The sequence below is a fragment of the Spermophilus citellus genome, assembly GCF_964194105.1.
Source record: "Spermophilus citellus genome assembly, chromosome: 3".
NCBI lineage: Eukaryota > Metazoa > Chordata > Mammalia > Rodentia > Sciuridae > Spermophilus > Spermophilus citellus.
The window spans coordinates 105,397,064-105,410,566 of record NC_138184.1 but is presented as its reverse complement, the minus strand read 5'-3'; the positions used below and the strand labels follow the sequence as shown (position 1 = coordinate 105,410,566).

At 43.3% G+C, this 13,503-nt stretch overlaps 1 protein-coding gene across 2 annotated transcripts in view; it reads left to right on the top strand.

Moving 5' to 3' along the window:
- LOC308643674 (immunoglobulin lambda-1 light chain-like) overlaps positions 1-13,503 on the top strand; it is a 375,374-nt gene that overhangs the window by 83,146 nt on the left and 278,725 nt on the right. For both annotated transcript variants that reach the window (XM_081283732.1, XM_081283731.1), the window contains exon 2: positions 6,141-6,430. In XM_081283732.1, coding sequence (XP_081139858.1) covers positions 6,141-6,430 — 290 coding nt within the window. The remainder of the gene's footprint in view (positions 1-6,140; positions 6,431-13,503) is intronic.

Here is a 13,503-nt window from a genome sequence, read left to right as displayed (position 1 = left end):
GAGTCAGAGGATTCTGCTTTCTTAATTTCCCTTCTTTGTATTTCCTTGATCAGTTTATATTGTAAGGCCATCAGTGTGACTCCTGTATAGCATCTAATCTTCATTTCATATTTTCCAGGAGAGCTTCCATCTGTAATCTTTTCAAACCGTTTGCCTTTAAACTTTAATTTCCTTCCTATATTTTTTTAGACTTCCATTCACTTGAAAAGTGTTTGAACTTATTTCTGGAATGGGTTTTGCAATGGCTTCCTAAAGCCTTTCTCAGAGAAACCCCACACCTCTGTCATCTCCTTTTAACTTTCACATGAATGTTGAGGTTTTCTTAATCCATTATATATCAAGAAAGTTGTACTATCCCATTCCAATATTATTTTATAGAACTCTGCATCTTGTTCAGATCATATCTGCAAATTTCTGCTTTAGCAGACAGTCTGTCAAGTTGAGTTCAGGATATGAGTTCTAACTTTCCATGGGTGGGTTATGGTTTCTATGTCAGGTAACATTTTATAAAAGCTTTTCAATACTATTTCCATTAACTTGGTATATACACCATGCAGTCTCCCATCTGGGAATTGGTTGTGGACTACCCATAAATCCTGTTTTCAGTTTGTTTTCATTTTCTTTAGCATCAGATCCTTGTGTCTGCAGTATAGACATAAGACTAGAAGCTCATAAGTGATCCAGGTAGGTGCTTTCCCAAGCTCATCTCTTTCAACAACCTCCTTAATTCTACCTTATCTGTGGTATTCTCCCTTCTTCCTCTGGTAAAACAATGTGAACATTTATTACTGAATACATCTGTGTCTGTGAACATGTTCAGATTGAGGACCAAGAAGACACAGAAACAAAACGAAAGGAGCTTCATGCCATCCTCTTCCTAGAAGATGAGGTCCTTCTTCCCTATGCTGTGACTGCTGTCAGTGGAGCAGAATGTCCTGGTGGCTGGGTTTTGAAAATGAACAGTAGGAAGACAAAGGAAACAAAAAATGATTTCTCAATCCCATTCTGAGCATGAGGAGACACTTTCTCAGGATGCAACACTGAACACTGGTCTTGTCCTGTCTCATGTGGTGCTGCTTTAAGTCCCAGGGCTGTGTGGAGTCCAGACCAAGGAGGAAGAAAGGACAGGCAAACAGCTCATCTCTGATTAAGTGGCACCCCGGTGTCTTTTCTCCCTACCTTCCCTTCTGTGCTTTGTGTTTCAGGGTTCACATACAGCTGCTCCATGCATTCTGGGCAGAATTTCATCTTACCTGCAAAAAATAAATAATTTTGATCATGAAAATTTAATTACTATAATCCAAATAAATTTGAAAATACAGAGAATAAAAAGAATTTCATAAATTTTCATGAGAAACATCAGGAAGAAACATTTTCTCAGGTTCTGTTTCTCCTGTGTTGCAAGTTTCAGAGTCAGTTTTACCATGGACAGAGGAGCACACACCAAAAAAATGTAGAAAAACACATCTCTGATTTAGCAAATAAAACAGAGATCAATTGGAATGAATTTTCAGACAATTATGGAATTCAACATGAAACCACATGACTATTGTTTGGATATGGATCCCTTATTTTCATGCCCTCCCTTTTTCTCACTCATCATCCACAGATATCCCACATTGACAATGTCATTAATAGTGTTCATCTCTGATTTTAGTTCAGAGAGGTATCCAGATGTTCAAATGTTTATATTGCAATCACACAATTTGCTTCACATGAAAACAGCTATGCATCTCATATTATCTTACTTTAAGAGGAAAGATTCTCCCTGCTGTCTTTGAGGAGCCCTGTAAGAATTGCATCCTTTATCTGGGTGTGGTGGTACACACCTGGAATTCAGTGGCTCAGAAGCCTGAGGCAAGAGGATCAGAAGCTCAAAGCCAGCCTCAGCAACTTGGTGAAACCCTAAGTTACTTAGTGAGCCCCTGCTTCCAAATGAAATACAAAAAGGACTGGGGGTGTTACTCAGTGGTTAATCACCTTGGATTTCATCGAAAAATGAAAAAACGTTTTCTTCCTTTTAGACATGTTATATAGTCAGGCCTGGTGATAGGCACCTACAGTCCCAATGCTTGGTAGAATGAACCCAGAGGATTACTTGAGCCCATGAGTTCAAGGTCAGCCTGGGAAACAGCAAGAACTCCATGTCAAATACACACACACACACACACACACACACACACACACACACGTGCACATAAACAAAGTATGCCTCCCTGCCTACAGCCTAAGTGTTAGCTAAATAAACTCAAGAAGAAAGAAGACCTGTTTTAATTCTGTATACTTTGGAACCTCTGGTCAAGTCATCATTTGTTGATTCTATACAACATATTATCAATAAAATGGAGGAAGCACTAAACATATAGTTACAGAGATGTTGCACAACTTCACATGTAACTGGTTGAATTTGTTTGGGGATACCAACTCGAAAGTAGGCGTGGTTCAAGAACAATCCAGCCACAGTATAAGAGAACTGGGCTCAAGGTACCATGAGATTGAAGAAAGATACAGTTATAGATCTTCACAAAGTATAATTTATTGGGAACTTACTGACATAAGTGTGGTGCTAGGCAGGAGCAAGACCCAAGTGGATCTCTTCTGGCTATCCATCAATGCATGTGGTCTTACCTGGAAAATATGTATGAGGAAATATGTATGAGGAGACATGTCTGTATCCACCTTTCACCACAACATCTGGGACACACCTGATCACACCACAGCCCTTATGGTTGCAATATGACCACAATACCTGAGTTGGGATACATTTCCAGTGCCATCTTCATTCAAAGCACCTTGACTCACTTCTTCATCACACAGGATGCATATTCTCTATTCCCATAGTTGGAGGACTATTTACTCCCCCTTGCCATCAACATACCTTGGCTTCTGATCTCCTCCCTGAGTCATCTAGGGATTGTCACTCCCCTTTTCAGTCTCATTTTTTTTCTTTCCTATGATGTACACTCCCCATATTCTGTACTACCAGGGTCAGGGAATCTTGTCAAGGAAAACATTGCTGTCACTCACCAGACACTAGAAGACACTCAACACCTGTCTCAGGACAGGAGGCACAGGCTCTAACCTAAGTTCCTACCCAGCTACATGGTGGGCACAGGGTAGAGGAGAGTAACCAGCAACTAGCCTCTGGGTATATTGAGTTCCAGGTAAGCAGGGCTGTGACTGGGGAACCCACTGTGTCTCATCTCTCCCTGTAGTTGAGGCTCCTAATGTGCTGCAAAGATGCCATTGAACCAAGTTTATTACCTGGAAATTTCCCCATCAACAGGTATGACTGTGCATTTGTCATACCATCAAACCTCCTTAGGAGAAAATATTGTGCTGGACTAAACAGGTTACAGTCCTGGTCCCCTCACATTGCCACTTTCTTCTCCCATCATCACACACCAAGACTCTTCTCCCACTTCATGGATTCTGCAGTCCCCACACATGTGCTGTGATTTCTCACCAGTCCTGAGGGCAGCTCCAGTGACATATCTGCAGGGAAGTTCCAGCCTCAGGTTATATCTCAGCCTGCCTGTCACTCTCTCTAATCACTGTATTAATTTTCTGCTTATCATTACCCCTGCATGTTTCTTTCCCTAACATTGTTTTAGTTAATTGATTTATTTATGCTAATTATTTCCCTAGTGGGTCATGGAATTTTTTTTAAATGCAAAATCAAATGCACAAAAACAGACTCATGAGCACATGGAGGCTATTTTTTTTCTAATCCAAAACACAAGTCTGAGGCATAATGTTTGTTGATTTCAATTACTCACCAATTTAACTTGGGACCTGGTGTGATTTTCAGCTTCTGTTCCACCATTCTTACCATCTTATTCTTACATTTTTTTCTTGTTGACTTAAGACCCCAGGATGGTTCTTGCATCTCTAGTCATCACCTTAATACTTACAAGACAAAATGATGCAAAAACCAACATATTTCTCTCCCTCACAAGTGCAGACTTGCACTGACAAGGAACTCCAGTCAACTGAGTGTTCCATTCCATGTTCATGCAATGTACTATATGGTCAAACCTAGCTTCTTGAGACTTGGAAAAACATATGGACTTTCAAGAAACAGAGGAAACAAAGCACAGGCTCTGGTGGATAGACGATTCTGCTTAGCTGGCAAACTGTGTCCAAAGCACAGAGCCAGACAGAAGATGGAAGCTCCTAGAGCAAAGGATTCATTATGTTCCTGAATTTTCAGCATGTAACCTTGTGGAGATCACAATGGGTCTGAATAACCATTGGTGGTAAATGGAACCCTGCCTGGGTCTGTGGTTCTGGAGCCACCACTCATCCACGTTGACTCTGCAACTGCGGCTGACCCTAGGAAGAGCAAGTTCCTGAATCTGGTGTCACCCAGCACCAGGCCCTGGAATCATTTCCATGACCACTCACCACCCTAGAGAAATATGCTGAGATAATTCAGGTGGGCTCTGATCCTCCTCTTTCAAATGCACCTGTTCATATTTTCCTGTGTGATATAAGCCTGCTCCTTTCTGGTCCTGAGACTGGCTACAACCATAGGAAGAAGATGAAATTACTTCCCTGGTCAAAGATCAAGAAATCCTGGGCCTGAGAGGCAGATTCTGAATCTGCACTTGGACCAAGGAAGCCCTGACATGTAGCAGCCAGTGTGGAGTGGCCACCACGTGGCAGTGGAGAACCACCTGACAAAGCCTCCTTGGCATGGGGCTGGGCCTGGGCTTCAGGATTCTAACACACAGGAGGGTTAGTAAGCATAGCCTGAAATCTAGAGGAAAAGGCATCATTTTGCTACAACATCATCTTTGAAACAAGTAAAAAGTTGTGGTCTCCATTTTTCTCATATCTAGCTGTTCTATAATTTTCCTATTTGTTAGGTATTTACACAGGAAATTTCTTGCTTTTCCTGACACCTCCTTCCCACACTCAGCTCGTCTAAATTCTGGCTCTACCACACATGTCCCAAACACCAGATCTCATCCTAGAAGGGAGATTTCACAAGTGGGAGGGTTAGTGACCTTGACATGAGACCTGAAGAATATGCTGAATTTTTCTCCAGTATTGTTTTCAAAATGGATGCACTATTTTTTGAGGTCTGTGTCTTTCTGATCTGACCTTTGTAGAATGTCTAGTATTTACCAGTCCACATTGAAGCTTTATAATTGTCAGTAAGTATTACAACATAGATGTTGAATCTGCCTAGAGCCTGCTGTTGATATGAGGCAGAACAACCAAGATCTGTGTGAGGCATTCATACCAGGGACAGAGAGTTATAGCACCACATTGAATATTTAAGATACCATGTACACTTTAAGAAGAACTTGATTGACTCACACAGCCTAAGATCTGTACCTGGGACAGGATCCCAAAGCTGACAAAGCCTCTTACTGTCAACTGTACCGTTGGTTCAGATAACAAAGACACTCATTTCTATATAACCAGGCCATCCCAGTATTAATGCCAGAAGACTACCTAGGGTGGAGATATGGCCCAGAAATTAGGACCATCAAAAAAAGGAGTCTTCTGTGGGCTGAGGGTAGATCTTCAGAGCTGCCCCTCCCCTTTATCTGTCCCTAGGGATGAGCCCTGCTCTGGACACCACACAGCTTCCTATAGTAGCAGCCCTAACCTGGGCTGATTTGCATAATGGGCAGCTCTCCTCAACAAGGGAATAAGAGAGGCCTGGTTTAAGAAAGCCCATGTGGGACTCAAGAAGCAGCCATAGGGACACCATGACCTGGATGGCCCTTCTCCTCAGCCTTCTGGCTCATTGCACAGGTGCTGTTCCAAGGCCCCAACCGATACCCCCAGCCCAAACCTCCTCTAACCAACCTGGCCCCAATTCTGAGCTCAGCAGAGCTTTATCTGTGGTGGGAAGGATGCTCAGGAACCTGCTGCAGGATGAGAATTTGGGCTGAAATTCCCACACTGTGCTCTCTGACTTGTGTGAGCCTCAGGAGGGAAGGGGTTAGGTTTGCTCATGGGTTCAAACCTCCATCTTCCAGTCAGGCTCATGGGTCCCTATGCCTGGGCAAGCCCTTGGGCACACAGTATTCCTGAGGCTCCTCCAGACCACATAGAAAGCAGGCATCTCATTGGAAGTTTCCTTCACCATTAATTCCCCCTCTCCTTTTATTTTCTTATAGGAACTGTAGCCTCTTATGTGCTGACCCAGCCATCCTCAGTATCCGTGACCCCAGGACAGACGGCCAGAATCACCTGTGAAGGCAACAGCATTGGCAGCTATAGTGTGCACTGGTATCAGCAGAAGCCAGCACAGGCCCCAGTACTGGTCATCTATGGTAGTAGCAACAGGCCCTCAGGGATTCCTGATCGATTCTCTGGCTCCAATTCTGGGAACACAGCCACCCTGACCATCAGTGGGGCCCAGGCTGGAGACGAGGCTGACTATTACTGTCAGGTGTGGAATTACCCTGTTGCTCACAGTGACAAAGGCAGACAGGGAAGTGAGACAAAAACCTGCTATCAGCATGGCACCCATGGCCCCTCCCTGCCCTGGCCACCCTGATAGCAGAGACTATAACACATTGAGTGGAGATTTCTGCTCCCTCCTATGCCCCCATGTTTCTGAGAGATGGGGGGCAGGTTCCTGCACCTCTCCATGATCAGTTGATTCCAATGGAACCTGAACTGCCAACTCCCAAAGGCCACAGAAAGTCTTCCATCATACAAAACTGAGTCTTAGTATTAAAGAAAATTCCACTGTGGCAGGGTCTTAGTTATGGTGTGAAGGGGAAGAACAAGGAATGGTTCAATTGTTGAAGGATGTGCCCTAGGAAGGTTTAAGACAGGTCTGTCAAGGTTTGACTAGTATTCAGGTAACCAGAATCATATTGCATGGAGTTGGTGCACACTAGGGATGGAAGGCTTTGCTGTGGGTGTTGAATAGTAAACTTCTATTTGATAAGATAGCTGTTTGCCCACATTCAGAAATTTCATGAAGTAGGCAACATAGAAGGATGAAAGGTTCAACAGATTTATTTACAGAAACACCAGTGAAAGTAAAGGAGCAATAACAATGAAGATCTGATATCTGTGAACAAAGAAGAGGAAGAAAAGGAAGAAAGATTGTATATAAAGAGTTTCAGGCTCTGAGTTTGAGCCTCAGAATCTGGCTGGCATCCCTAGAACTAAGATTTCCCAATCCATTAGAGGCATTATACCTGGATCAGACATAGCCGACTCTGTAGATTTCTTGCTGTGTTGACACAAAGGCCAGGGGCAATCTAAAGGTGTATAGTTCTAGTGGGAACATGGATTTAGTAAGCTTTTTTATTTTTGTGACCAAAATATCTGACAAGAACTACAGAGAGGAGGAAAGATTTATTTGGGACTCACAATTTCAGAGTCTAAGTCTACAGATGATCAACACCATTACTCTAGGGGTGAGGGAAGGCAGAATATCATGGTGGAAGTGTGTGAAGGAGGAAAGCAGCTCAGGACATGACTATTATGAAGCTTAGAGTGACCTCACTCACCAAGAACATAATATATACTCCAAAGGCATGCCCCCAATCACTCACCTCCTCCAGCCACACCCTACCTACCTATAGTTACCGCCTAGCTAGTAGAGATAAATATACTGATTAAGTTAAAACTCTTATAGCTCAATTGTTTCACAATAAACTTTCTTGCATTATCTCCCACATGAGCTTTGGGGGCACACCTCATATCTAAACCATAAAATTCTGCTCTTGTCCCCAAAAGCTCACACCCATCTCACCATGAATAATACATTTAGTTCATTTTCAAGAGTCCCCAGAGTCTTAACATTTTTATTTTTGAATTGTCTAAAAATCTAAGTTCAAAGTGTCTTCTGAGACTCAAGCAAATTCTCCACCCAAGCCCTAATAAAAATCAAAAGCAAGTTCCAGCTAGGTATAGCACTGCATGCCTCTAATCCCAGCAATTCTGGAGGCTAAAGCAGAAGGATGGCAAGTTTGAGGCTAACATCAGCAATTTAGTGAGGCCCTCAGGAACTTAGAAGACACTAAGCAATTTAGTGAGACTCTGTCTTAAATATTTTAAAAGGGCTAGGGATGTATCTCAGTGGTAAGTAAAATGCCTCTGGGTTCAAAGTCTCAGTGCAAAAAAAGAGTCTGTTATATATATCCAAAATCTGAAGGCACAGGCACAAAGTAACATTTCCATTCCCAAGGGAGAAACAGGAGCACAGGGGCATAAGAAAGAAGAAATAAAAGCAAAATAAAACCAAAATCCACAACCAGGCAAACAAGTCCTGTAGCCCCATATCCATCATCTGGGGCACATAGCAGCATGATGTTCTCTCCAAAGGGCTTATGTAGCTACACTCCTATGGCTTTGCTGGGTGCAGTCCCCATGGCCTCTCTCTTGGCTTCTTTCTGCTCATCCTTGCAGCTTTCCTCAGCAGACATACCATGTTACTGTCATCTCTTAATGTAGGAGGTCTCCAATGCAATTTAGCTCCAATATCTCCATGTATCACCCACTCAGGCAGCCCACAGGCATGCAGACCCTGCTACATGTAGTATGGCCTTCCAGACCTTCCATTGATATCATGGTGGAAGCCTTCATGACTCCTTAAGTCCAGTCTCCTGTAATCCTGCTGAATCAGCACTATGCTGTTGACACCAAGGTCTGCCACGATCTCAAACAGTAGCCAAATCTCTGCTCCCTGGATGGAGCAGTCTCTGAGTGCCTAGGCAGCTAAGCATGATGAAGCTACATCCTGGGCCATACCATGCAAGTATGGTGGACGACAGGTTTCTTCTCAAAGGGATTTTTAGCTTTATACCTTTGAGCCTGAGATAGGAGTGGTCATGGCAATTCCTGAGATGACTTCAAGCCATCTTTTATTTTTTTTAATTGACTATTTTTTAAACACATGACAGCAGAATGCATTATAATTCTTATTACATATATAGACCACATTTTTTACACCTCTGTTTGTATATAAAGTATTTTACACCAATTCATGTCTTTATACATGTACTTTGGATAATGATGTCCATCACATTCCATATCATTGCTAGACCCCTGTACCCTCCTTTCCCCTCCCACCCTTCTGCCCTATCTAGAGTTCATCTATTCCTTCCATGCTCCCCCTCCCTACCCAACTATGAATCAGTCATCTTATATCAGAGAAAACATTTGGCATTTTTTTGAGATTGGCTAAATTTAATTAGCATTATCTTCTCCAACTCCATCTATTTACCTGCAAATGCCATGATTTTATTCTCTTTTATTGCTGAGTAATATTCCATTGTGTATATATGCCACATTTTTAAAAATTTCATTTATGTACTGAAGGGCATCTAGGTTGGCTCCACAGTTTAGCTACTATGAATTATGCTGCTATAAACATTGATGTGCTGTGTCCCTATAGTATGCTGTTTTTAAGTCCTTTGGGTATAGTCCCAGGAGAGGGATAGCTGGGTCAAATGGTGGTTCCATTCCAAGATTTCCAAGGAATCTCCATAATGCTTTCCATATTGGCTGTACCAATTTGCAGTCCCACCAGCAATGTGTGCCTTTTTTCCCTATATCCTCACCAACACTCATTGTTGTTTGTCTTCATAATAGCTGCCATTATGACTTGAGTGAGATGATAGAGTAGTTTTAATTTGCATTTCTCTAATTCTAGAGATGATGAACAATTTTTCATATTGTGTTGATTGATTGTATATCCTCTTCTGAGAAGTGTCTATTCATGTCCTTGGCCCATTTATTGATTGGTTATTCATTTTGTTTGCTTGTTTGTTTGTTTGTTTTGGTGCTTATCTTTTTGAGTTCTTCATATAACCTAGAGATTGTGCTCTATCTGATGTGGGGGCCAGAGGACAGAGGGGTAGAAGAAAAAGAGAAAAAAAAATACTCAAAGGAATAAACCAGAGTTTTTGCTAGTTTTAGAGATCTGTTTCTTTCCTGCTTCTCTTCTCATCCAATAGTTGGGGTGTCAGTTGTAAGCTGGTGTCTCTGCCATTAGGATGGTGGAGGTGGCCAGGGTAGGAAGACTGGTCCTAGTGCAGGGTGCCTGGAAGCAAGAGTGCCACTTGCCAGTCCCTGCAGGGAGACTGCACCTCACAAGGCTTTTTTTTTAATATTTTTTGTTTTCATTAGACCTTTTATTGTTGTTTATTTATATGCAGTGCTGAGAATTGAACCCAGTGCTTCACACATGACAGGCAAGCTTTCTACCACTGAGCCACAGCTCCAGCCCCTCACAAGTCTCTTTTTTGGGACGGCTCATATGACTTGAGTGCTCAGTACTATCTCCCTATCTTGCCTGGAAATTTCCCAATTCCTGGTCTCTCTGTTAGGCTTCATTGAACTTTAGCCTTGTCTCCCTCTCCCTTAGCAGTTTCCAACTGCGGGACCTCTCATACCAAGGAGGGTGGTGCCCTGTTTGCACTGCACACCTGTCCAACTGAGAGCTGTTTTGTGTTGGGTAGTTACTCTGTTGAGTTATCACCACTAGGGAGAGTGAGGTGGAGTTGGAAACCTGGTACCTGGCCAGGTGGAGATCCATTCTGGGAGCTACCCCCATCAACTATGGTGAGAAAGGTGATCCAAGATGGAGGCAGCCTGCTTCCAATGCTGGGGTGTCTGGTAAGGTGGGGGAGCTGGGCAATGGTGTTGTGCTGGGGTAAGTAGCAGCTGAGTGACGTGCGTGGAAGCTGAGCACAGTCTGGAATTCTGAAGAGGTGCTGATCCATGATTCTGCTAAGGTACTCCCGAGCCCTGCATGGGTTATAACTTTGGGCTTTGGGTTTTCTGGAGTCCTACTCTAATGCTGAGACTTGGAGCCCTGAACGGGGGTCACAGCACTGGTAATTTCTGCAGAAATCAGCTGTATAGGGGTCCTCTAATACTCTCAGAGAGGCAGTATTCCAACAAGGCGAAATTTGTATCATGGAGTGATGTAGAATGCTGCCTCCCTCTGGCCCACCATCTTCTCCTCCCTTCTCTTCATTAAAAAAAAAAAACAGAGCAGCCAACTGTTTGTGTTCAATTGCTTTTCAGGAATGTCCTGAAGCAGATAGTTATTGTTTGCTTCCTCATCTTCCTGGGCACAAGAGCCATGGGTCCAATATTTAAGATGATAAAAGTGGTTCATCGCCCCAACACAGATTCACTGTAGAATGACAGTGAACAAAACAATGGAGGAAAATGTGAGGTTTCCAGAGGGAAACACACACACACACACACACACACACACACACACACACACACACACACCTCTAGCTCTAGGATCAGCAAGCCCAACCTTCAGTATTATCCTCCCTTAGATTCAAATGACTTTGCAAAAGTCATCCAAAGTGGATGCTAGGGTGGAACCAGGATTGACCAAATGGGGCTCGCAGATTTTGGTCTGAGTTATAGCAAAACACAGGAGGATTGGAGCCTGGTCATCACTGCTTCTCTGGTCTGTGCTCTCTGGGAACCATCTAATATACCAGGATCTCCTAGCAGGACCCCCCTAGCAAGTCCCTGACCAACTGAGCCTCAGTTGAGAATCTGAAGTCATCTTGGATGCCTCTTGCTTTCATGCCTCACTTCACCTGCCCAAATCTCCTATGTGGATAAAGGTTCTTTGTAACCAAATCGGTGTCCCTGGCATCCATCCTTATTATTCATGGTAACTCAACAATTTACTGCAAAATAAAAATTAAGACAATGAATTAACAAGGAGAAATTATTAATATTCATTTTTCATTCATTTTTTCAGTGTAATGCTTGTAAAGAATCTAAATTTCACCAGAACTGAACCCCAAAGTGAAAATGTAGCAATATTTGAAGAGAAAAATCTAAAATTTCTAGATAATTTTCTCATTATACTTCATGCAATAAATGGTTCCTCCCACTATTGCCATTGAGACAATGTGGTTATGCCCTCTGTGGTGTGAGTGTGGGCCAACAGTAGGTACTGGATGGCTACCTTAGAACCATGTACAGCAGACCTACCTCAATACCGGCCACTGACTCCAGAGCCTCATCTTTCCTAGGTGGATGACAGAAGACAAGGAGCCTGTCCAACTGTGCACTCAAAATACAATGCTCTGGGGTATCACCACAATGACCTGAATGGCTGGCTCTCCTGCTCCTTTCTGCACAGTTGATCACCAAGTTTCTGTACGTGGGATTAGCCCCACCCACCAAACCCAGAGCCTGACCCAGACCCTGAGCTCAGCCCTGCACATGCTGAACAGGGCAAAACCCTAAGAATGAGCCCTACAGTCTCCTCAACCTTCAGCCCCTGGTATCTCCTAAGACTCAGTTGCCCCAGATAGAAGTGTCCATGAGACAATTGTCACTCATCTGCTCAGGAAATGGGATTAGGCAACAATGAAGCAAGAACAAGCAAAAGCCAGGCCAGTGCTAAAGAGCATGGCAGAATCCCCACTGGTGACTTTTGGAAACTTGTTTTTCAGACATAAATGACATAAAGCAATGACTGAGTCTTACTAATTAAAGATGAATTTAGTGGGAATCTCAGGAAGGAGTGCTAGGTCCTGTGATCTCTCCATTTGAATCAAAGGGAAAGAGCTCAGTCAGGAGTATGCTTTTTCCATGGTGGGAACAGACATTCTTGGGTCTGAAAAAGGCCAGAGTCTGGGTTTATGAAAAAGGCACCTGAGCCTAATGTAGAAGTGATCATGAACTGAGGTGTAGAATGAAATAATAATATTAATTATACAGATGATAATAATTATGACAATAACCATGTTTTAAGAGTCAAACAGAGCTTTAGTGGAAAAACATCTCCTGTGCTCCCCCAATCCTACAAATGTTCTTATATTCAAGGAGGATCTGGCAAGAAATATGCAGGAGTCTGGCTCCACAGAGGACCATTCATGTTTCTCTGCTCTTTTTGTTTTTGCAGAAAAGTTGTAGACATATCTTTCTTGTTTTTCCCTAAAGAAAGCAAAGCACCAGGGTGGAAATATTACCCTGGACTGAGTGACAGGATCTCTACCTGCCTCAACTGCATGTGCACTACAGATACTACCTTCCTCTGTTGTTCTGGTCAGGAATGGGTGTGGACAGCTGTTCTAGAGTGAGGGTGGACTCCTTATCCACAGCATCACAGGTGATAGAAGCTTTGGGATAACTGTGGGAGATATGCTCAATCTCTTCCAGCAGCAGGAGATTGCAAAGCTGCAGCAAGGAGTAGCCAGTAGTGAGGTTGGGTTTGCCCCCAGGGGATTCCTATGGGGAGGACAGCCCAAGGGTCAACACGTGTCCCTGGAACCATTTTTGTAATGGAAGTCAGGACCATCCATTCTATGCATGGGTGGCAGTGACCAAGTTCTGAGGGTCAGACTCAAATAGTATCAGTGTCATAGTGCTGAGGGCATGGGTAGGAGTTGGGATTCATGAGGAAATAACCTGGGAAATGAGTTGGAGGGATCTGGTCCCAGGTGTCAGCCTAGGCAGCTCCTGAAGGACTATGAGTCGCTAGGAAGACCATACAAAACCCCAGGTGTTTAAGGAGTAAATTTAGAA